A 26,077-nucleotide genomic window follows, 5' to 3' on the forward strand; every position below is an offset into this window, starting at 1 on the left:
TGAGTGTTGTCTGGAGTGGACAAGGCGAGTGGATTTTTTTTCCCCGTCCCATTTCTAGAAACGCAGGCCGGCGCCACCCCATCCCCGCTCACAAACGGCAGCAGACTGTCATTCACCTGACGCCTGCAGCCGCAATGCGCGCAAGGACGCAGGATCAGACCTGCACAGTTTTCCAAACATCATAAAACATATTGCCTGTTGGCACTTCAACAATGTCGACATCACAACTGTCGACAGTCTGGTGCCAACATTGTGAATGTCGATCTTATGACTGCATTCCAAATAAAATATGACTGTACCTGATGGGACATCACTTCTAAGGAACATAAAATCACAAATCAGTGTCTGGACGTCATTATTAATGAAAGCTAAAGTCATATTTGCCATGTAAAATACACAAATATAAAATACAATTTCAAATTTAATTAAATATAAATATCTGCTGTCTTGTCTTTACCAAATCAAATGGGAATATTCTTTCCTACTGTGGCCCCTAATACAAATATCAATTACATAATGTATACAGATTGATTTACAGAGTAACCAGCCAATCAGAAGCAGCTGCCAATTGTCATCATTATGTTAGAAGCCTGTGCGATCTATTCCCGGCCCACCCACTCTCGAAGAGTTAAAATGTACTATCCGGCGATTTTGAGTTTGTTTCAAAACCGATGGGACATGACTGGTACTGACGTCAGATTGCGGTGTACAGCCCAGCATCACAGGCGTCAGATTGCGGTGTACAGCCCAGCATCACAGGCGTCAGATTGCGGTGTACAGCCCAGCATCACAGGCGTCAGATTGCGGTGTACAGCCCAGCATCACAGGCCTCAGATTGCGGTGTACAGCCCAGCATCACAGGCCTCAGATTGCGGTGTACAGCCCAGCATCACAGGCGTCAGGTTGCGGTGTACAGCCCAGCATCACAGGCGTCAGGTTGCGGTGTACAGCCCAGCATCACAGGCGTCAGGTTGCGGTGTACAGCCCAGCATCACAGGCGTCAGGTTGCGGTGTACAGCCCAGCATCACAGGCGTCAGGTTGCGGTGTACAGCCCAGCATCACAGGCGTCAGGTTGCGGTGTACAGCCCAGCATCACAGGCGTCAGGTTGCGGTGTACAGCCCAGCATCACAGGCGTCAGGTTGCGGTGTACAGCCCAGCATCACAGGCGTCAGGTTGCGGTGTACAGCCCAGCATCACAGGCGTCAGGTTGCGGTGTACAGCCCAGCATCACAGGCGTCAGGTTGCGGTGTACAGCCCAGCATCACAGGCGTCAGGTTGCGGTGTACAGCCCAGCATCACAGGCGTCAGGTTGCGGTGTACAGCCCAGCATCACAGGCGTCAGGTTGCGGTGTACAGCCCAGCATCACAGGCGTCAGGTTGCGGTGTACAGCCCAGCATCACAGGCGTCAGGTTGCGGTGTACAGCCCAGCATCACAGGCGTCAGGTTGCGGTGTACAGCCCAGCATCACAGGCGTCAGGTTGCGGTGTACAGCCCAGCATCACAGGCGTCAGGTTGCGGTGTACAGCCCAGCATCACAGGCGTCAGGTTGCGGTGTACAGCCCAGCATCACAGGCGTCAGGTTGCGGTGTACAGCCCAGCATCACAGGCGTCAGGTTGCGGTGTACAGCCCAGCATCACAGGCGTCAGGTTGCGGTGTACAGCCCAGCATCACAGGCGTCAGGTTGCGGTGTACAGCCCAGCATCACAGGCGTCAGGTTGCGGTGTACAGCCCAGCATCACAGGCGTCAGGTTGCGGTGTACAGCCCAGCATCACAGGCGTCAGGTTGCGGTGTACAGCCCAGCATCACAGGCGTCAGGTTGCGGTGTACAGCCCAGCATCACAGGCGTCAGGTTGCGGTGTACAGCCCAGCATCACAGGCGTCAGGTTGCGGTGTACAGCCCAGCATCACAGGCGTCAGGTTGCGGTGTACAGCCCAGCATCACAGGCGTCAGGTTGCGGTGTACAGCCCAGCATCACAGGCGTCAGGTTGCGGTGTACAGCCCAGCATCACAGGCGTCAGGTTGCGGTGTACAGCCCAGCATCACAGGCGTCAGGTTGCGGTGTACAGCCCAGCATCACAGGCGTCAGGTTGCGGTGTACAGCCCAGCATCACAGGCGTCAGGTTGCGGTGTACAGCCCAGCATCACAGGCGTCAGGTTGCGGTGTACAGCCCAGCATCACAGGCGTCAGGTTGCGGTGTACAGCCCAGCATCACAGGCGTCAGGTTGCGGTGTACAGCCCAGCATCACAGGCGTCAGGTTGCGGTGTACAGCCCAGCATCACAGGCGTCAGGTTGCGGTGTACAGCCCAGCATCACAGGCGTCAGGTTGCGGTGTACAGCCCAGCATCACAGGCGTCAGGTTGCGGTGTACAGCCCAGCATCACAGGCGTCAGGTTGCGGTGTACAGCCCAGCATCACAGGCGTCAGGTTGCGGTGTACAGCCCAGCATCACAGGCGTCAGGTTGCGGTGTACAGCCCAGCATCACAGGCGTCAGGTTGCGGTGTACAGCCCAGCATCACAGGCGTCAGGTTGCGGTGTACAGCCCAGCATCACAGGCGTCAGGTTGCGGTGTACAGCCCAGCATCACAGGCGTCAGGTTGCGGTGTACAGCCCAGCATCACAGGCGTCAGGTTGCGGTGTACAGCCCAGCATCACAGGCGTCAGGTTGCGGTGTACAGCCCAGCATCACAGGCGTCAGGTTGCGGTGTACAGCCCAGCATCACAGGCGTCAGGTTGCGGTGTACAGCCCAGCATCACAGGCGTCAGGTTGCGGTGTACAGCCCAGCATCACAGGCGTCAGGTTGCGGTGTACAGCCCAGCATCACAGGCGTCAGGTTGCGGTGTACAGCCCAGCATCACAGGCGTCAGGTTGCGGTGTACAGCCCAGCATCACAGGCGTCAGGTTGCGGTGTACAGCCCAGCATCACAGGCGTCAGGTTGCGGTGTACAGCCCAGCATCACAGGCGTCAGGTTGCGGTGTACAGCCCAGCATCACAGGCGTCAGATTGCGGTGTACAGCCCAGCATCACAGGCGTCAGATTGCGGTGTACAGCCCAGCATCACAGGCGCCAGATTGCGGTGTACAGCCCAGCATCACAGGCCTCAGATTGCGGTGTACAGCCCAGCATCACAGGCCTCAGATTGCGGTGTACAGCCCAGCATCACAGGCCTCAGATTGCGGTGTACAGCCCAGCATCACAGGCCTCAGATTGCGGTGTACAGCCCAGCATCACAGGCCTCAGATTGCGGTGTACAGCCCAGCATCACAGGCGTCAGATTGCGGTGTACAGCCCAGCATCACAGGCCTCAGATTGCGGTGTACAGCCCAGCATCACAGGCCTCAGATTGCGGTGTACAGCCCAGCATCACAGGCCTCAGATTGCGGTGTACAGCCCAGCATCACAGGCCTCAGATTGCGGTGTACAGCCCAGCATCACAGGCGTCAGATTGCGGTGTACAGCCCAGCATCACAGGCGTCAGATTGCGGTGTACAGCCCAGCATCACAGGCGTCAGATTGCGGTGTACAGCCCAGCATCACAGGCGTCAGATTGCGGTGTACAGCCCAGCATCACAGGCGTCAGATTGCGGTGTAGAGCCCAGCATCACAGGCGTCAGATTGCGGTGTACAGCCCAGCATCACAGGCGTCAGATTGCGGTGTACAGCCCAGCATCACAGGCCTCAGATTGCGGTGTACAGCCCAGCATCACAGGCGTCAGATTGCGGTGTACAGCCCAGCAATCAGTTTGCATCAGTTCTGACCGGACGTCATTACCCGTAGATTTCAAACCCTTATTCCACAGCATATCTGACAGCGAACCCGCCGTTTATCTGCGGCGGAGGTGAAGCCATGCACAGATCACTATGGGTCTGGTTCATAGACTAAAGGTGCGTACACACGGAGCGATAAAACTGAATGATGTGAACGATAACGATATCATTCATTTTTATGTACTTACCAACTTGTCAACGACAAACGATGCGCGTTCCGCATGGACAATAAGATATCTATGGTCGTCCGTACATGCAGGCCAATTTGGACGATATTGTCAACTCTGCCTGGTCAGAGATGTGGCAGGATGACTTCGCTGAGAGATATCCTTCAAGTTTTTGGTGGTACAGATCGTTCCGTGTGTAGGCACTTTACGCTATTCCCATATTTATGCAGTTGAGTGATTTTCAGTCGACTGCACGTGCGCCAAGGTACTGTTACCATGCCGCTCGCTGTGGGGATTACTTAACAAACTGACTGTCAGTCAGGGACCATTTGGAGAAGGTAACTGGGGCATGTCACGCCCATTTTCGGGGAGTGCCGTCACCTGCATCTGTGACCCCGTACACAGGTTAAGTGTAATAATTTTTATAGTTAACACTCACCAGCTTTGTGGAGCTCACTGGGACTGCAGGGAGACGAGAGATGAGGCAGCAACATCTCAGCCTCGCTTCTGTATAGTCAGACGCTGCTTGCAGAGCTGGGGGCAGGGCCACTCCACAGGCACAGAATGAGAGCTAATAGAGGCATGCCTCTGAGTATGGTGGCTTAACTTGAGCACTGTTAGAAACCTTGGTGGTGTCATGTGACCAGGAAGTGCACTGCAGTGTTTAGAGATTGGAGCTCAGTCAGCAGCAGCAAAAGAAGACACAGTGATGCAGGTAGGAGAATCAATGGACACTGAACCTTATTGTGCTGAGGGGAAAGTTACAGTAAGTGTGTGTGAGACAAGCTCCCAGCACTTAGACCCATCTCCATGTGTCCATCCCCAGTGAATGACCTCACCGCACGTCACTGAATAAAGGTAACCTGTGCAGTCTTAGTGATCTGTGTATGGCTTCACCCAAACTCACCTGCCACAGGCAAGTCTATTGTTTGAACGGGTTTGCCATCGTTTTAGGGTCGGTTTTCGGTAGGTTTTCAAAACAATTCTTCCAGTTTGTTAAAAAAAAAAAAAAATGATAGTTACTCTGATGTTCTGAAAGGTTTTGGTCATTCTGTCCTCAGTTTTGACTTTAGTAAATGTTTTGTTTACAAAACCAACAGAAAAACTACCAAATACACAAACACGGTCTGTAGTAAATATACCTCTAATTGTAGGGAGATGTAAGTGCAACATGTGTCAGCATCGGGTTGGGTATGTAATCCCGGCGGCTGCCTAGCCGCCGGTTGAAATACCGACGCCGGAAGACCGAACAGTCAGAATCCCAAAGGACAAGGTAAGTACCTGATCCCTACCCCTCTCCGCCCCTAACCCTCCCTTAGGGGAGCCTAACCCTAACACTCCCCCCAGGTGTGCCTAAACCTAACCCACCCTGCCCGCACCCTAAACCTCCTGGGGGGGGTGCCTAACCCTAAGCTCCTCCCGACGGTGCCTAACCCTCCATTAAGTGCCTAACCCTTACCCTCCCTCGTGGTGTCTAAACATAACCATCGGGGTAGGTGCCTAATGCCTAACCCTCCCTCATGGTGCCTAACCCTAACGATCGGGGTAAGTGCCTAACCCTAACCATCGGGGTAAGTGCCTAACTCTAACCATCCCTCATGGCGCCTAACCCTAACCATTGGGGTAAGTGCCTAACTCTAACCATCCCTCATGGTGCCTAACCCTAACCATCGGGGTAAGTGCCTAACCCTCCGCTAAGTGCCTAACCCTAACCCTCCCTCCTGATGCCTAACCCTAACCCTCCCTTCTGATGCCTAACCCTCCGGTAAGTGCCCAACCCTAACCCTCCCTCCTGATGCCTAACCCTAACCCTCCCTTCTGATGCCTAACCCTAAGCATCGGGGTAAGTGCCTAACCCTCCGGTAAGTGCCTAACCCTAATCATCGGGGTAAGTGCCTAACCCTAACCCTCCCTCCTGATGCCTAACCCTAATCATCGGGGTAAGTGCTTAACCCTAACTCTCCCTCCTTGTGCCTAACCCTAACCATCGGGGTAAGTGCCTAACCCTAAACTTCCCTCCTTGTGCCTAACCCTAACCATCGGGGTAAGTGCTTAACCCTAAACCTCCCTCCTTGTGCCTAACCCTAACCATCGGGGTAAGTGCCTAACCCTAACCCTCCCTCCTGGTGCCTAACCCTAACCATCGGGGTAAGTGCCTAAAACCCTAACCCTCCCTCCTGGTGCCTAACCCTAACCATCGGGGTAAGTGCCTAACCCTACAACTCCCTCCGTGTGCCTAACCCTATCCATCGGGGAAAGTGCTTAACTCTAACTCTCCCTCCTGATGCCTAACCCTAACCATCGTGGTAAGTGCCTAACCCTAACCCTCCCTTCTTGTGCCTAACCCTAACCATCGGGGTAAGTGCCTAACCATAAACCTCCCTCTTTGTGCCTAATCCTAACCATCGGGGTAAGTGCCTAACCCTAACTCTCCCTCTTGGTGCCTAACCCTAACCATCGGTGAAAGTGCCTAACCTTCTGGTAAGTGCCTAACCCAAACCCTCCCTCCTGGTGCTTAACCCTAACCATTGGGGTAAGTGCCTAACCCTCCGGTAAGTGCCTAACCCTACACCTCCCTCCTTGTGCCTAACCCTAACCATCAGGGAAAGTGTCTAACCCTAACCCTCCCTCCTGGTGCCTAACCCTAACGATCGGGGTAAGTGCTAACCCTAACCCTCCCTCCTGATGCCTAACCCTAACCATCGGGGGTAAGTGCCTAACCCTAACCCTCCCTCCTTGTGCCTAACCCTAAGCATCGGAGTAAGTGCCTAACCCTCCCTCCTGGTGCCTAACACTCCCTCCTAGTGCCTAACCCTAACGATCGGGGTATGTGCCTAACCCTCCCTCCTGGTGCCTAATTCTAACTGTTGGGTTACGTGTCTTACCCTAACCCTCCCTCCTGGTGCCTAACCCTAAGCATCGAGGTAAGTGCCTAACCCTCCAGTAAGTGCCTAGCCCTAACCTTCCCTCCTGGTGCCTAACCCTAACGATCGGGGTAAGTGCCTAACCCTCCCTCCTGGTGCCTAACCCTAACGAACAGGGTATGTGCCTAACCCTGCCTCCTGGTGCCTAACCCTAACGATCGGGGTAAGTGCCTAACCCTCCCTCCTGGTGCCTAACTCTAACTATTGGGTTAAGTGCCTAACCCTCCGGTAAGTGCCTAATCCTTCCTCCTGGTGCCTAACCCCCCCTTCCCCTAGCCTAACCCTAACCTTCTCCAGGGGGGTGCCTAACCCTAAGTTCTCCCGGGGGTCCCTAAACTTAAACCCCCCCATCCCCGGGCTAAGCGTTATACTTACCCATCACCGGATGACCGGGATGGCGGGGTTCGGTCCTTTGGCTTCGGGATTAAGATAGGCGTCGGCATATCGACGCCTATGTTAAGTCCCTTGTCGGGCAGGTCCAGTCGGGATTTAGACCGGTGGCATTGCGTCTGCCGGTCTATTAACTACATCCCTTCTGGATACCAGGCAAACAAAGGTTGGTGGCCTAGTGGTGGCAGGCAAATGCGGTACCAGGGAGAGGGAACAGTTGGCAGCGGGAGCACTCTCGCTGTGGGGGGACCTGCAATGGGACCGCTGCAGCCCCGGGAGAACAGCGTCGCCGGATCTGGTAGGCAAACACCAGGCTCCCGAACGCTGCGACAATGAGGACACATCTGTACGGCATATGACAGAATTATTTGACAGGAAAAACTATGGATTACACAATGACATTGGATGTCTTCCTGTTCCTTGTTTTCCCAAATACATAACCTGGCCACAAACATGGCACTTCCCTGAGCCGGTTTGGTTGATTTGACAAAACTTTACCTAAAATGACACTCAGAATGCAGCTAAATGCTTCCTCCGTGGGTGCGAGACAAAATGACTAACGTTACGCCTTATTCTAGACATGACGCTCATTGTGGGACTCATAACTTAACTGGCGGTATCCCCCTCAAATACTAACTTATGAACGGGGGGGGCTAATTCAGAGATATGCGCAAACCCGTTGGCTTACGTACACTTCCCAAGTTTGTTGAACTGCGCATGTGCAGGACCGTAACGGCGCAGGTGCAGATTGGGTCCTGCGTTATCGGACACAATGCAGCTGCAGCCGTTTGTGGGCGGGGAAGGGGGCGGCGACAGGGCTGCTCAGATGACAGATGTTTGTGCAGATGATCCAATGCTGCGTCTTCGCACGTGATAGCAGATGACAGAAGCCAGAAGTGGGCGTCTTTCTGCTACAGGCGCCTCCTGCTGCTTGTACCTCATCCACTGAGCACAAAGACGGCAGCAGCTGTGCAATACTGTCCATCTCTGCATCAGGACCTGCGATACTATCCATCTCTGCATCAGGAACTGTGATACTGTCCATTTCTGCACCAGGACCTGCGATACTGGCCATCTCTGCACCAGGACCTGCGATACTGTCCATCTCTGCACCAGGACCTGCGATACTGTCCATCTCTGCACCAGGACCTGCGATACTGTCCATCTCTGCACCAGGACCTGCGATACTGTCCATCTTTGCATCAGGACCTGCGATACTGTCCATCTCTGCATCAGGACCTGCGATACTGTCCATCTCTGCATCAGGACCTGCGATACTGTCCATCTCTGCACCAGGACCTGCGATACTGTCCATCTCTGCACCAGGACCTGCGATACTGTCCATCTCTGCATCAGGACCTGCGATACTGTCCATCTCTGCACCAGGACCTGCGATACTGTCCATCTCTGCACCAGGACCTGCGATACTGTCCATCTCTGCACCAGGACCTGCGATACTGTCCATCTCTGCACCAGGACCTACGATACTGTCCATCTCTGCATCAGGACCTGCGATACTGTCCATCTCTGCATCAGGACTTGCGATACTGTCCATCTCTGCATCAGGACCTGCGATACTGTCCATCTCTGCACCAGGACATGCGATACTGTCCATCTCTGCACCGGGACCTGCGATACTGTCCATCTCTGCACCAGGACCCGCGATACTGTCCATCTCTGCACCAGGACCTGCGATACTGTTCATCTTTGCATCAGGACATGCGATACTGTCCATCTCTGCACCAGGACCTGCGATACTGTCCATCTCTGCATCAGGACCTGCGATACTGTCCATCTCTGTATCAGGACCTGCGATACTGTCCATCTCTGTATCAGGACCTGCGATACTGTCCATCTCTGCACCAGGACCTGCGATACTGTCCATCTCTGCATCAGGACCTGCGATACTGTTCATCTCTGCATCAGGACCTGCGATACTGTCCATCTCTGCACCAGGACCTGCGATACTGTCCATCTCTGCATCAGGAACTGCGATACTGTCCATCTCTGCATCAGGACCTGTGATACCCACGTTGCTCGTGTCCTTGGCCGGATGGACGAGCGCTGTTATCGGCTCAGTTACACTTAGAAGGACAGATAATCATCTCATTGCCTCTATTTCTAGCTCCTGAATTATTTGTTGCAGTGTTTGTGATAACTGCTTGTTTTAAACGTTATTATACAAAGTGGATATTTCTTTATATATCGTTATGTGAGCAACGAAGAACCCTACATCGTTCTAAGTGACGCATGGATGACACCATGCCGCCATTTCAGGTCAGATGAGTGCAAGCTTTTTTTTACCATCTGGTACGCTGCTCATTTATCTGCACTTTGGAGTTTGGATGGTAAATACTGCATTTATAGGGAGCACCTTATGTGTGACAGCCCCACATGTCCTGTTCCCCAATACTTCATACACTACACCAGTGGTTCCCGTCACAGCCCTGATTGCTGCTGGGCACATGCTATGGGTTGGTGCTATGGGTTGGTGATAAAGGACCAAATCAGTTTATTTATAGTCAATATTGTGGTCCTTCTCCCTTTCCTGGCCATGGAAATCAGGGCATCCACGGGAGATATTTGTCACGGCACATCAGGAGTTTAGCTGCCATCATCTTGGAGACGGGTTGGGTATAGGATGTCGGATATTGACACCTGTATGTCGGTATCCTAACCCTCCCCCTCTAACCAGCCGCAGACTCAGCAGCTCTCCTCACACACACAGAGCGCGCTCTCATGCTCCGTAGGAGAACGCAAGGGCCAATTAATGCACACCCATGTAACTGCGTTTATATGGTCAGAAACATCTGCGTTGTATTGACCAACCCCCACTACCTTCCCAAACGCTGATAACCTGTCACTCACTGTACGAATGGATCCTCTGTGTGCGCGGAATCGCAAGAGAATCGCAGCGTGTGTGCAGTGCAGCACATACACGAATGCGTAATGGCAAACAATCCCAATCTGTGTAAAAATTGCATTAGCGTCCATCGTGTGTGTATATATATATATATATATATATATATATATATATAGTAATTTCACTTTTATTCTGCATTCACTAAAACATGTTTACATACAGTCAAGCTGGCCACACACTAGACCAACTTACATCCAACCAGCCAGCTAGGTGATTGCTTGGAATGAGAACCTGGTAACATATGGGAGTAACTGACAATCAGTAATTTGCTCCCAAACGCCGGAAAATGGACAAAAACTGATGTTTGAACAAATTGTTTAGATCAAACATTTAACAAACTTGTCTGACGCCATTTTCATCTGTTTTCTGGCATTTAGGAGCAAATTGCTGATCATCAGTTACTCCCATACGTTACCAGATCTTCATTCCAACCAATCACCTAGCTGTCTGGTTGGATGAAAGTTGGTCTAGTGTGTGGCAGCTTTAGTTACAGGCGGCAGCTCAGGCTGGGAATTCTATATGGGAATACTCCAGAACTAGACATATATATCAGACTTTGCAGCGATGCTGGGGCATGAATTCTGTTCCTCCTCAGATTGTGCCAATTATAGTGAGATAACAGTAAATAATTACATCTCACCAGTACAAGATCTTTTACATTATGTGACGAAAGTGACTACTTCACAGTTGTTGTTGTCTAGGAGTTATTATTATTATTATTATTATTATTATTATTATAGCTTTATTACTCTGAGATCGCTCAAACTGCACCTGTTCCCGTAGTGACACAATTACCTGTGAGCAGGAAGTGATGTCACCACATCCTATTAGTGAACTGATTGGCAGGATATCATTTTAGCCCACAAAATGGCTTCCTACAGTTATTGTAGGTGACGGTTAACGTTAATAATTACCAATAAAGTGTTGATATGCTGTTATTATGGAGTCAATTATTCAGGATAATATATTATACCGATAAATGAATGCTCTCATGTTATATTATATGTACACGTACGTACGTATGTACATAAATACATATATATATAGTGGGTGGTAACATTATTCCGCATTTGACAATATTATCAGTTTGTAAGGCTGTCACAAGTATAAAAATATTCTATATATTACATAAGCTGATCACATCACTTGCATCCAATACTAGGACGTATGCTATATCCCAGTACGCCTGTATACTGGTGCCTGCCCAGGGATAGTCATCCCCTATATGTAATATATATCCCCTGACAGCTTTTATAAAGTAATTAAAGATTCACACATTTTATTAGTATAGATACTGTACTATACAGAGTGCATGCTGTGTAGCTAATCTGCTGACTTGCTAATTATTGTGTGCTATAGTACATTATAGTACATTATAGTACATTATAGTACATTATAGGAAGTGCTATTAATAACTCATAGGACAAGCTGAACCACAGTAATGCTAACATAGTATATACCCCTGTAACAGAATATCTGTCACCAATAGGAAAATGTATTAATGATGAGGAATAATGGGACATTGACAGGATATACCTTCCTGCAGACTCGGAATGAGATATAGATATATAGGTTTTTTTAAAGAGTACATTTTGATAAACCTAAACTTTAATACACAATATGCTTTTATGTACAAGTCTAATATTAATTTCCCTCCCTTACATAGTGGTGTCATCACAACATTATAACTTGGACAATAACATACACACGGGAATATGCGGTGGATGTGGGGGGTGTATAGCGCAGACACACGGGAATATGCGGTGGATGTGGGGGGTGTATAGCGCAGACACACGGGAATATGCGGTGGATGTGGGGGGTGTATAGCGCAGACACACGGGAATATGCGGTGGATGTGGGGGGTGTATAGCACAGACACACGGGAATATGCGGTAGATGTGGGGGGTGTATAGCGCAGACACACGGGAATATGCGGTGGATGTGGGGGGTGTATAGCGCAGACACACGGGAATATGCGGTGGATGTGGGGGGTGTATAGCACAGACAATAACAGACACACAGGAATATGCAGTGGATGTGGGGGGTGTATAGCACAGACAATAACATACACAGACACACGGGAATATGCAGTGGATGTGGGGGGTGTATAGCGCAGACAATATCATACACAGACACACGGGAATATGCGGTGGATGTGGGGGGTGTATAGCGCAGACACACGGGAATATGCGGTGGATGTGGGGTGTGTATAGCGCAGGCAATATCATACACAGACACACGGGAATATGCGGTGGATGTATAGCGCAGACAGTATCATACAATATACGGGAGGATGACAGGGGCTGTAGGCGCAGTGAGGGTCAGCAGTCAGTCACTATGACATAGAGGGGGACCGGAAGGGGCAGTATATTAGTATATAAGTGCTATGTACAGAGACAGCATAAGAGATAATATAAGCCGTAAGTATAGAGGGAGCACAGGCAGTAACACAGAGCAAAGTAACCAGCATCAGGGACAGCACAGAAAACATCATATAGTAATAAGAGACAGCTCAATGAGAGAGAGCAGTCACTATAACAGGGGAATACATTGGGCATATGTATTAGACAGTCAGTATTGGGGCTATATATATTAGAAAGTCAGTATTGGTGATATATATATTAGACAGTCAGTATTGGGGTGGATATATACAGTATATTAGACAGTCAGTACTGGAGAGAGGTACATTAGACAGTCAGTACAGGGGTGGATATATACAGTATATTAGACAGTCAGTACTGGAGAGAGGTACATTAGACAGTCAGTACAGGGGTGGATATATACAGTATATTAGACAGTCAGTACTGGAGAGAGGTACATTAGACAGTCAGTACAGGGGTGGATATATACAGTATATTAGACAGTCAGCACTGGAGAGAGGTACATTAGACAGTCAGTATTGGGGTGGATATATACAGTATATTAGACAGTCAGCACTGGAGAGAGGTACATTAGACAGTCAGTATTGGGGTGGATAGATACAGTATATTAGACAGTCAGAGGAGGAGAGAGGTACATTAGACAGTCAGTATTGGGGTGGATATATACAGTATATTAGACAGTCAGCACTGGAGAGAGGTACATTAGACAGTCAGTATTGGGGTGGATAGATACAGTATATTAGACAGTCAGAGGAGGAGAGAGGTACATTAGACAGTCAGTATTGGGGTGGATAGATACAGTATATTAGACAGTCAGCACTGGAGAGAGGTACTTTAGACAGTATTGGGGTGTATATATACACTATATTAGACAGTCAGTACTGGAGAGAGGTACATTAGACAGTCAGTATTGGGATGGATGTATACAGTATATTAGACAGAGGAGAAGAGACATGGCAGAGACAGGGGGAGGATGAAATACTCAGCAATGGCCATTACTCGGGATAATAATGCAGGTAAAGCTCACCCCTATTCATAGCTGCTGCTACTACATGCCAGGGGCCAGGGGCCAGGAGCCAGGAGCCAGGGGCCAGTGTTTCTGCAGCTACTGAGCTTCCTCGTCTCACATGCACAGTCCATATACAAGCTGCGATCCGGCCAATCAGAGGCCGCCTTCAGCAGGAGAGCATGCCGGGAGTTGTAGTCTCGCAGCATGGTGAGGAATGGAATAATCCCTACACTGCTCCCAGCAGCCGCCTCTGTGTCTCAGCAAAGCTCAGCTCTGTACAGTCATGTCAGGGAAGTTACATGTAACATATTACTGTGATCATGGATGTAACCTGCCCCATACACCAGCCCTGGGCACTGACATTACATCATGGACACTGGTTACATGTAACATGTATATAGTTACTGATAGTCACAGTTACAGCAGTGTGTGATCATGGATGTAACCTGCCCCATACACCAGCACTGGGCACTGACATTACATCATGGACACTGGTTACATGTAACATGTATATAGTTACTGATAGTCACAGTTACAGCAGTGTGTGATCATGGATGTAACCTGCCCCATACACCAGCACTGGGCACTGACATTACATCATGGACACTGGTTACATGTAACATGTATATAGTTACTGATAGTCACAGTTACAGCAATGTGTGATCATGGATGTAACCTGCCCCATACACCAGCCCTGGGCACTGACATTACATCATGGACACTGGTTACATGTAACATGTATATAGTTACTGATAGTCACAGTTACAGCAGTGTGTGATCATGGATGTAACCTGCCCCATACACCAGCACTGGGCACTGACATTACATCATGGACACTGGTTACATGTAACATGTATATAGTTACTGATAGTCACAGTTACAGCAATGTGTGATCATGGATGTAACCTGCCCCATACACCAGCCCTGGGCACTGACATTACATCATGGACACTGGTTACATGTAACATGTATATAGTTACTGATAGTCACAGTTACAGCAGTGTGTGATCATGGATGTAACCTGCCCCATACACCAGCACTGGGCACTGACATTACATCATGGACACTGGTTACATGTAACATGTATATAGTTACTGATAGTCACAGTTACAGCAATGTGTGATCATGGATGTAACCTGCCCCATACACCAGCCCTGGGCACTGACATTACATCATGGACACTGGTTACATGTAACATGTATATAGTTACTGATAGTCACAGTTACAGCAGTGTGTGATCATGGATGTAACCTGCCCCATACACCAGCACTGGGCACTGACATTACATCATGGACACTGGTTACATGTAACATGTATATAGTTACTGATAGTCACAGTTACAGCAGTGTGTGATCATGGATGTAACCTGCCCCATACACCAGCACTGGGCACTGACATTACATCATGGACACTGGTTACATGTAACATGTATATAGTTACTGATAGTCACAGTTACAGCAATGTGTGATCATGGATGTAACCTGCCCCATACACCAGCCCTGGGCACTGACATTACATCATGGACACTGGTTACATGTAACATGTATATAGTTACTGATAGTCACAGTTACAGCAATGTGTGATCATGGATGTAACCTGCCCCATACACCAGCCCTGGGCACTGACATTACATCATGGACACTGGTTACATGTAACATGTATATAGTTACTGATAGTCACAGTTACAGCAGTGTGTGTGATCATGGATGTAACCTGCCCCATACACCAGCACTGGGCACTGACATTACATCATGGACACTGGTTACATGTAACATGTATATAGTTACTGATAGTCACAGTTACAGCAATGTGTGATCATGGATGTAACCTGCCCCATACACCAGCCCTGGGCACTGACATTACATCATGGACACTGGTTACATGTAACATGTATATAGTTACTGATAGTCACAGTTACAGCAGTGTGTGATCATGGATGTAACCTGCCCCATACACCAGCACTGGGCACTGACATTACATCATGGACACTGGTTACATGTAACATGTATATAGTTACTGATAGTCACAGTTACAGCAATGTGTGATCATGGATGTAACCTGCCCCATACACCAGCACTGGGCACTGACATTACATCATGGACACTGGTTACATGTAACATGTATATAGTTACTGATAGTCACAGTTACAGCAATGTGTGATCATGGATGTAACCTGCCCCATACACCAGCCCTGGGCACTGACATTACATCATGGACACTGGTTACATGTAACATGTATATAGTTACTGATAGTCACAGTTACAGCAATGTGTGATCATGGATGTAACCTGCCCCATACACCAGCCCTGGGCACTGACATTACATCATGGACACTGGTTACATGTAACATGTATATAGTTACTGATAGTCACAGTTACAGCAGTGTGTGATCATGGATGTAACCTGCCCCATACACCAGCACTGGGCACTGACATTACATCATGGACACTGGTTACATGTAACATGTATATAGTTACTGATAGTCACAGTTACAGCAATGTGTGATCATGGATGTAACCTGCCCCATACACCAGCCCTGGGCACTGTCATTACATCATGGACACTGGTTACATGTAACATGTATATAGTTACTGATAGTCACAGTTACAGCAATGTGTGATCATGGATGTAACCTGCCCCATACACCAGCCCTGGGCACTGACATTACATCATGGACACTGGTTACATGTAACATGTATATAGTTACTGATAGTCACAGTTACAGCAATGTGTGATCATGGATGTAACCTGCCCCATACACCAGCCCTGGGCACTGACATTACATCATGGACACTGGTTACATGTAACATGTATATAGTTACTGATAGTCACAGTTACAGCAGTGTGTGATCATGGATGTAACCTGCCCCATACACCAGCCCTGGGCACTGTCATTACATCATGGACACTGGTTACATGTAACATGTATATAGTTACTGATAGTCACAGTTACAGCAATGTGTGATCATGGATGTAACCTGCCCCATACACCAGCCCTGGGCACTGACATTACATCATGGACACTGGTTACATGTAACATGTATATAGTTACTGATAGTCACAGTTACAGCAGTGTGTGATCATGGATGTAACCTGCCCCATACACCAGCCCTGGGCACTGTCATTACATCATGGACACTGGTTACATGTAACATGTATATAGTTACTGATAGTCACAGTTACAGCAATGTGTGATCATGGATGTAACCTGCCCCATACACCAGCCCTGGGCACTGACATTACATCATGGACACTGGTTACATGTAACATGTATATAGTTACTGATAGTCACAGTTACAGCAATGTGTGATCATGGATGTAACCTGCCCCATACACCAGCCCTGGGCACTGACATTACATCATGGACACTGGTTACATGTAACATGTATATAGTTACTGATAGTCACAGTTACAGCAGTGTGTGATCATGGATGTAACCTGCCCCATACACCAGCACTGGGCACTGACATTACATCATGGACACTGGTTACATGTAACATGTATATAGTTACTGATAGTCACAGTTACAGCAATGTGTGATCATGGATGTAACCTGCCCCATACACCAGCCCTGGGCACTGTCATTACATCATGGACACTGGTTACATGTAACATGTATATAGTTACTGATAGTCACAGTTACAGCAATGTGTGATCATGGATGTAACCTGCCCCATACACCAGCCCTGGGCACTGACATTACATCATGGACACTGGTTACATGTAACATGTATATAGTTACTGATAGTCACAGTTACAGCAGTGTGTGATCATGGATGTAACCTGCCTCATACACCAGCACTGGGCACTGACATTACATCATGGACACTGGTTACATGTAACATGTATATAGTTACTGATAGTCACAGTTACAGCAATGTGTGATCATGGATGTAACCTGCCCCATACACCAGCCCTGGGCACTGACATTACATCATGGACACTGGTTACATGTAACATGTATATAGTTACTGATAGTCACAGTTACAGCAGTGTGTGATCATGGATGTAACCTGCCCCATACACCAGCACTGGGCACTGACATTACATCATGGACACTGGTTACATGTAACATGTATATAGTTACTGATAGTCACAGTTACAGCAGTGTGTGATCATGGATGTAACCTGCCCCATACACCAGCCCTGGGCACTGACATTACATCATGGACACTGGTTACATGTAACATGTATATAGTTACTGATAGTCACAGTTACAGCAGTGTGTGATCATGGATGTAACCTGCCCCATACACCAGCACTGGGCACTGACATTACATCATGGACACTGGTTACATGTAACATGTATATAGTTACTGATAGTCACAGTTACAGCAATGTGTGATCATGGATGTAACCTGCCCCATACACCAGCCCTGGGCACTGACATTACATCATGGACACTGGTTACATGTAACATGTATATAGTTACTGATAGTCACAGTTACAGCAGTGTGTGTGATCATGGATGTAACCTGCCTCATACACCAGCACTGGGCACTGACATTACATCATGGACACTGGTTACATGTAACATGTATATAGTTACTGATAGTCACAGTTACAGCAATGTGTGATCATGGATGTAACCTGCCCCATACACCAGCCCTGGGCACTGACATTACATCATGGACACTGGTTACATGTAACATGTATATAGTTAGTTACTGATAGTCACAGTTATAGCAGTGTGTGTGATCATGGATGTAACCTGCCTCATACACTAGCCCTGGGCACTGACATTACATCATGGACACTGGTTACATGTAACATGTATATAGTTACTGATAGTCACAGTTACAGCACTGTGTGTGATCATGGATGTAACCTGCCCCATACACCAGCCCTGGGCACTGACATTACATCATGGACACTGGTTACATGTAACATGTATATAGTTACTGATAGTCACAGTTACAGCACTGTGTGTGATCATGGATATAACCTGCCTCATACACCAGCACTGGGCACTGACATTACATCATGGACACTGGTTACATGTAACATGTATATAGTTACAGATAGTCACAGTTACAGCAGTGTGTGATCATGGATATAACCTGCCTCATACACCAGCACTGGGCACTGACATTACATCATGGACACTGGTTACATGTAACATGTATATAGTTACAGATAGTCACAGTTACAGCAGTGTGTGATCATGGATGTAACCTGCCCCATACACCAGCACTGGGCACTGACATTACATCATGGACACTGGTTACATGTAACATGTATATAGTTACAGATAGTCACAGTTACAGCAGTGTGTGATCATGGATGTAACCTGCCTCATACACCAGCACTGGGCACTGACATTACATCATGGACACTGGTTACATGTAACATGTATATAGTTACTGATAGTCACAGTTACAGCAATGTGTGTGATCATGGATGTAACCTGCCTCATACACCAGCACTGGGCACTAACATTACATCATGGACACTGGTTACATGTAACATGTATATAGTTACTGATAGTCACAGCTGGAGCTGCAGCCACCCCTATATCCCTTGCATCTATACCCGAGTACCCAGAACACATTAATACGCTGCGATAACGAGTGCTTGTACTCGGGTTCAGGAAGGGCAGTGATGGACACTCGATGACTTATGGTGAATGTGCTCAGCACCTGTCTGCAATGTTCCCTTGTGTAGACATTAACTCATTAACGTGTTGTATTACCATGGATTTTGACACTAGTGGATAGGAGGCCTCACCGCCCCTCCCCCCTCCTCAACATTCTAAGCTCTCAAGAGCAGGGCCCTCCCATCCCTACGTGCAGGGCGTATCTATAATGGGTGCAGGGAGTGCGGTGCACACGGGCCCCCGGCACCATGGGGGCCCGCAGCACACATGCTGCACCAGGGGCGTCTTTAAATAGGAGGGGGCCCCCTCCTCACCCCCCGGCGTCCGGCAACCGACTGACGCGGCTGGCCAGCCATCGTAGAATCTGGGCATTAGAGTGTGCTCAGAGTCTAATACACACCCTGCACCCATTATGGATACGCCCCTGACCTGCACCCATATTATTTAAGACTTTCCTCTCCAAGGTCCCGCATCGGGTCTCTCAGCATTGCTCAAAACGCAGGAAAATGTCCGCCGTGGCCATTTTTCCAGCATTTTGCGCATGCGCTGTGAGGAAATCGCTGTACTGGTTTATTTTTTTATCTTCTATTCCTGAGTGTTTTGATGTTATGTATAAACTTGTATATATAGAATTTGTACGTGTCTGTCAGACTCTCATTAGCTGCTGCTGCGCCCACTGCAGGAGCCACTCCATCTTCCGGCTCCCGCAGTGGACAATGGGAGAGGCGTCATGACGTCATATGACGTCTCTCCCATAATGCAGAGCGGCCCGGCCCGGGAAGGACAGACGGAGGAGCGTATGGCGGCGGCGGGAGCTGGGATTCAGGTAAGTTTTTTTTTTATTTAGTTTTTTTTATATTACGTGTGTCTACTGGGGGGGGGGTCTGGCACTACGGGGGGCACTACAAAGGGGGGGAATACTACTACTGGGGGCACTACAAGGGGGGTGGGGGACTACTACTGGGGACTACTACTACTACTGGGGGCACTACAAGTGGGGACTACTACTGGGGGCACTACAAGGGGGGTGGGGGACTACTACTACTGGGGGCACTACAAGGGGGGGACTACTACTACTGGGGGCACTACAAGGGGGGGGCTACTACTACTGGGGGCACTACAAGGGGGGGCTACTATTACTGGGGGCACTACAAGGGGGTTACTACTACTACTGGGGGCACTACAAGGGGGGTCTACTACTGGGGGCACTACAAGAGGGGGGGACTACTACTAGGGACACTACATAGGGGGAGGGCTCTACCACTGGGGGCACTGCATCGAGGGACCACTGCTGGGGGCTCTATATAAAGGGCAATACTGGGGGTACTGCATAGGGGGAGGCTACAACTGGGGCCACTATTTAAGGGGCATTGCATAAGGGTTACCACTATTGGGGGCACTGCATGGGGGGTGGACTGCTACTGGGGGCACTATATAAGGGGCACTGCATAGGGGGTACCACTACTGGGGGCACTATATAAGGGGCACTGCATAGGGGGTACCACTACTGGGGGCACTATATAAGGGGCACTGCATATGGGGTACCACTACTGGGGGCACTATATAAGGGGAACTGCATAGGGGGTACCACTAATGGGGGCACTATATAAGGGGCACTGCATAGGGGGTACCACGATTAGGGGCACTATATAAGGGGCTTACTACTGGGGGCGCAAGGGGCACTGCACAGGGGGGACCACTACTGGGGGCACTATATAAGGGGCTTACTACTGGGGGCGCAAGGGGCACTGCACAGGGGGGACCACTACTGGGGGCACTATATAAGGGGCTTACTACTGGGGGCACAAGGGGCACTGCATAGGGGGGATCACTACTGGGGGTACTACTGGAGGCCTGCATAAGGGTGTTCTCTCCTGCGGCACACGAGGGCACTGCATATGGGCACTACGACAGGGGGCTGCCCCTAATCTTTATTTTTACCTTACATTAATCCCATATGGACCCGTCTCCTCCCCGGAACACTTGAGGGGGGTGGCACCGTAGCACGCATATTCTTCAGGCACCCTGGCTACATGCTATTCCTCTGCCAGGGCCGCCTGCATGCATTTGCCCCCCAGGCTAAAAGTTGCCAGCCAGCCCCTGTAGAGGGACCAGCTTGTCTGAGGGTGCTGACGAGGACCTGACTCAGCTGTGGAGAAGGAGCAATGCGCCCCCCCCCCTAACAGTGCACATTGTGACCAATACATAGTATAAATAGTGGGGTTTAGCCACGCCTCCAGGACTGACCACACCCACATCATGATCGGTGTATACTGGGCATCTGGTCCACTTGTTAACATTCAGATGGTCGACACCAGGATTTCAACACTGGTTCGGAATGTCAACAGTCAGAATGTCAACATTAAAACAATAAGGTGAACTACAGATTGTTCCTCTTTGGGTGCGCTTATTTGGACCCCAGGAAGCATATAAAATATATAATGTTTATATAAAGTATATATAAAAAAACAATAATAAAATGATACACATACAATGACAATCTATACACCCTTACATGCACACGCTGGAATTGATACTAATTAACAACAACAAACAGAGACTTAAGCGGGGAATACAAGGTGCGATGCGACGGGGGATCCGACGTCTGACATATCGGGCGGTCCCCACACAAGGATTGATCGTGTGGCCGACCGCCCGATACGCCGGCTCCCCCCTCCCCTACCCGCATAGCGCTGCATGGGATCGCACATCGCATCGACTGATCCTGCAGTAAGATCTGGTGGTGCGCAATACGATCCCACAGGTGCGCACTCCGTCTGACATCAGGGCCATACACGGTGCGGTATAGCAGCTAAATTGTACCAATCAGTCGGATTGGCTACTTTATGGCACCGTGTATGGGCCGCATCAGTGACTGCATTTTAGTAACATATATTTCCTAGGCGGAGCAGAATTATTCGGAATATAGATGAAGTTTTGGATGCTCATGTGTGATAATCTGTGGATAATACAGCTTAAGGGTGTATAGATTGTCATTGTATGTGTGTCATTTTATGATTTATATATATAAACACTTTTTAATAAACATTATATATTTTATCTGCTTCCTGAGGTCTAAATAAGCGCACCCAAAGGTGAACAATCTTTAGTTTGAAAAAGTCCCAGCATTCCATAGGGTGAAACGCGTTGACCCTTTCATTATCCCCTCGATACTCTGCTTTGGAGATTGTCGGAGACTAATAGGAAAAGCGCTTGTGAGCAGCCGGACGCAAACAAGCGGCAGCCGCACTGATTCAATTCTTCATTAGCCGGGACACAGCCGCGGGGTCTGCACAGTGCCGCTAGCATCTCCCTTGGAAGTTCAAAAAGCGCGGTCACGCGGTGTTATGTACTAACGGTAATTTACTATCTATTGGCTGATATGAGAGTGGGGGAAATGGACATATAGCAGAGATACTGGGATGCCGGTAGTTACCTAAACATTATATTGCTAGCGGCCAGCTGGTTATCAGTGTGCAGGCTCACATTATACTACACTGGATTTACACTTTGCTACATGGTTACTAAATACAAATAATACCCCTTTTACACCTAAATTCCGGGTATAACAGGTTTCCAATTCGGATCAGACTCGAAATTTAGCCGTTGACACTGCATTCGGGTCTGCATAGACCCGGCTTTTCCGGCGTTGAAGTGGACGCTTGGAGATGACATCATCTCCAAGCGACACTGAAGCCGGACCAATCGGCCGGCATGTGGCGCACTCCAGGTCATTGTGACCCGGATCGCGCCGTTCACACTGCAGGGTTTCTCGGGTTACTCCCGTGTTAAACCCTGTAAATTACCTGGATTGGATTACCCGGTCACTCGACCCGATGATCTAACCATCTCCCCTTTTACACCAAGGAGCTACCTGTAATAACCCTGCAATAACCCGGGTTTTAGCTCCGGTGTAACATGGGTATTACACAGTATCTTATTGAGGAAACTGTATTTTCAATCACTCAAAATAGCAAAAGGGATTTAAAATGTGTGATCTTTTATGTGAAGCGTTTTTGGACTATGTATGTGTATGCCAATGTATACGTTTAAACACCAATGGGTTATATATGAGGATAGATTTGAACTACTAAACTTGGTGTCCTATATGAAGATTGCTCCTATATATGTGAGTTGTTTTTGCTTTTAACATATGTTGATGTTTTGAATAAAACTCTTATTGGTAAAAGTGAAGAAGCCTCCTGTACATTAATAGAGACAAACCTTCATTTATCCCATAGGAGTATGAATGAAAAAGGAAATAGAATATCAGCGCAGTAATTAGAATACCAGCGCAGTAATTACTTAGTAACTCGTTAGTGCACCTTATTGTTTTCATATCACAAATTGTCAATTAATAACATCAGAATAATTAATTGGGAGCAGCAATTATACGCCTGATACAGACAACGTGATTTACATGCAGTATTAGTAATATTGCGCCTAGTTAGTGTTTTTAAGAATATCGACATGATCACTGGGCCTACAGTCGGTATGCAGGCATGCATTTAGGTCGACATGTTTAAAATGTTGACCCTAAAACATCAACATTTTTTGGTTGGTTCTTAGGGTTTAGCTTAGGGTTAGTTTCAGTGTTAAAGTAAAATAACCTAAAACCCATATGTTGACATTCTGGTGTCGACATTCCGAACATGTAAACATTTTATCCATGTCTATATACTGATTGTGGACCTAATAATCATGTTGACATTCTGACTATTGACATCCAGAACTTGCCGACATTCCAAGTCATACCACACCCGCCTGCTGGATGTTTCAGCCGCCCTGGGGTGAGCTCATATCTTGTACTGGTGCCTAAGGGCCGTTGGCTATTTCAATGAAGGCAGGACCGCCATCAGGGGGGGACTGCTGGGACTGGAGCGCCTGGACAGAGAGGGGTGCCTGCCCGCGATACCGCTGTCGGCCTGCTTCTACCGCCAGCCCTGTAATATAGTATCCTTTTCTTTCGACACCCTGCACACATGACATCATGATGTCACGCCGCGCCGATGATAGAGAGAGGAGCCACGGCAAGGAGCAATGTGTAGCTGTCTGTCTATCTGGGGCGGGCTGGGGGCTGGTCTGGAGACAAGAGTCGGACAGCAGGGCTGGGCTGGAGAGACAGAAGGGGGCTAGAGGTGTCAAACATTTTACATCTTTTTTTGTGGGGTGGGCTCTGCCTGACTATCTTATCAGTCCCGCCCCCCCCCCCCCCCCCCAGTTCTAATGGCAGCCCTGAGTGAGGGACATTGTTATAGGTAAAGGAAGTGCTGGGCACCTAGAAAAGTAAATGCTCATTTATTATGAATTTCCATATTAACATAAATGACCAGACGTGGATTTCTTAAGACTCTAGATGGGGGTATCCACTTAGCGATTTAACCAAGCGATTGCACGATAACGACGTCGTTATCGCGCAATCGCTTGCAAATCGCGCATGCATCTGGCATGTTTTGGTCAAAAGTGACCAACGATGCGCGTGCCCGCTGGTCCTTTCCGACATCGCCCGTACACAGTACCAGATTAAGGTCTACATGGGCCTGGAGCTGACATTTAGGAAGGGCCTATTGTGTGCTGCCGCAGAAGGTGTTACCAGCTCGGCGGGGGTGTGACTAGTAATGTGGGGGCCAACGCTATGGGGGAGATCAGTATGAAATACCGACAGTCGGGATCCTGTCGGTCAGAATTCTGATGCTGGGATCAAGACAGGGTTAACATACCGACACTTGTTTGTTGGTATACTAACCCTCCCCCTCTCCCTACCCTAACCCTCTCTCTTTGGTTCCTAACCCTAACCTCCCCCCCTAGTGCCTGCACCTAACCTCCCCCTACCCGCACCCTAAACCTAACCCTCCCCCTAGTGCCTAACCCTAACCCCCCAATAGTGCCTTACCCTAACCCCTAAACCTAACCCTCCCCACTTAGTGCCTAACCCTAACCCCCCAATAGTGCCTTACCCTAACCCCTAAACCTAACCCTCCCCCCCACCCTGCTACTTACCTTCGGCATCCCAGCGGTCGGGATGCTGGTGCTGGAATGTAAGCGTCGGCATCCCGCTATGGGGTTGTGGTCTGCACAGGTAGTGTGGTCTGTGACATGGGGTATGGATAGCACCATGGAGAGGGCATAGCTACCGCCTACTTTCGACAACATACACCTCCCTCCCCCCTTTGCTTGTATGAAGCATACACCACCTGTTATATTATTGATTACTGAATAGAAAAAAAAAAAAAGTACGTATATATATATATATATATATATATATATATATACACACACTGCAGCGTATGAGCATGAAAACACTTTAGTGACACTCCCATAATACGCCCATGGGATGGATCATTTGTGCCCGCATTCATAGCCACCTCCCAGGAATGCTCAGAAATTTTCAATGAGATTTCTGATAGCGAGCATCTCAATCACACAGCGCCTTTGTGTGTACACACAATGTATCACATGCACCTTATAAGATTATAGGACTTTTCCTGCACGCCTTATAGCAGAAAATCACTCAACTATGTGAACATCGGCATTGCGTGCGACTCTGAATCAGGCCCATATTATATTCATGTGTATTACACACAATTATCAGCCAATTGTAAACGTACTTGGGATAAGATATAGGTCACTTATTAATGGCCGTTACCAGCCACCCATTAATGCCAGATAACCAGGAATTGTTTCCAATGGGTACTATAGAAAAGCAATACATACACACCCATCTGGTGCATTACCACTAATACAATTCCGTACTTAATTAGCTTAATAAAATTTTCTCACATAGCAAATAAATGTATGTATTTATCTGATATTAGAGGGGCCCCAAGACCGAAGTGTCCTCGTATAAATCACCAATAGCATTATTAATATATATAAATGCACATTATTCTGATTGTGAACAGAATAATAAA

General features: G+C 48.5%; 1 protein-coding gene across 1 annotated transcript in view; it reads right to left on the reverse strand.

Moving 5' to 3' along the window:
• The window catches only part of SAMD13 (sterile alpha motif domain containing 13), a 44,077-nt gene extending 30,360 nt beyond the window's left edge, over positions 1-13,717 (reverse strand). Inside the window, exon 1 of the mRNA XM_088461809.1 lies at positions 13,589-13,717. Within this exon, the coding sequence (XP_088317935.1) occupies positions 13,589-13,598 (10 nt within the window). The 5' untranslated portion in view covers positions 13,599-13,717. The remainder of the gene's footprint in view (positions 1-13,588) is intronic.
• Between the last annotated feature and the right edge of the window lie 12,360 nt (positions 13,718-26,077).

This window comes from Taudactylus pleione, unplaced genomic scaffold (genome assembly GCF_031769625.1).
Source record: "Taudactylus pleione unplaced genomic scaffold, aTauple2 ptg001106l, whole genome shotgun sequence".
In the NCBI taxonomy this organism is placed as follows: domain Eukaryota; kingdom Metazoa; phylum Chordata; class Amphibia; order Anura; family Myobatrachidae; genus Taudactylus; species Taudactylus pleione.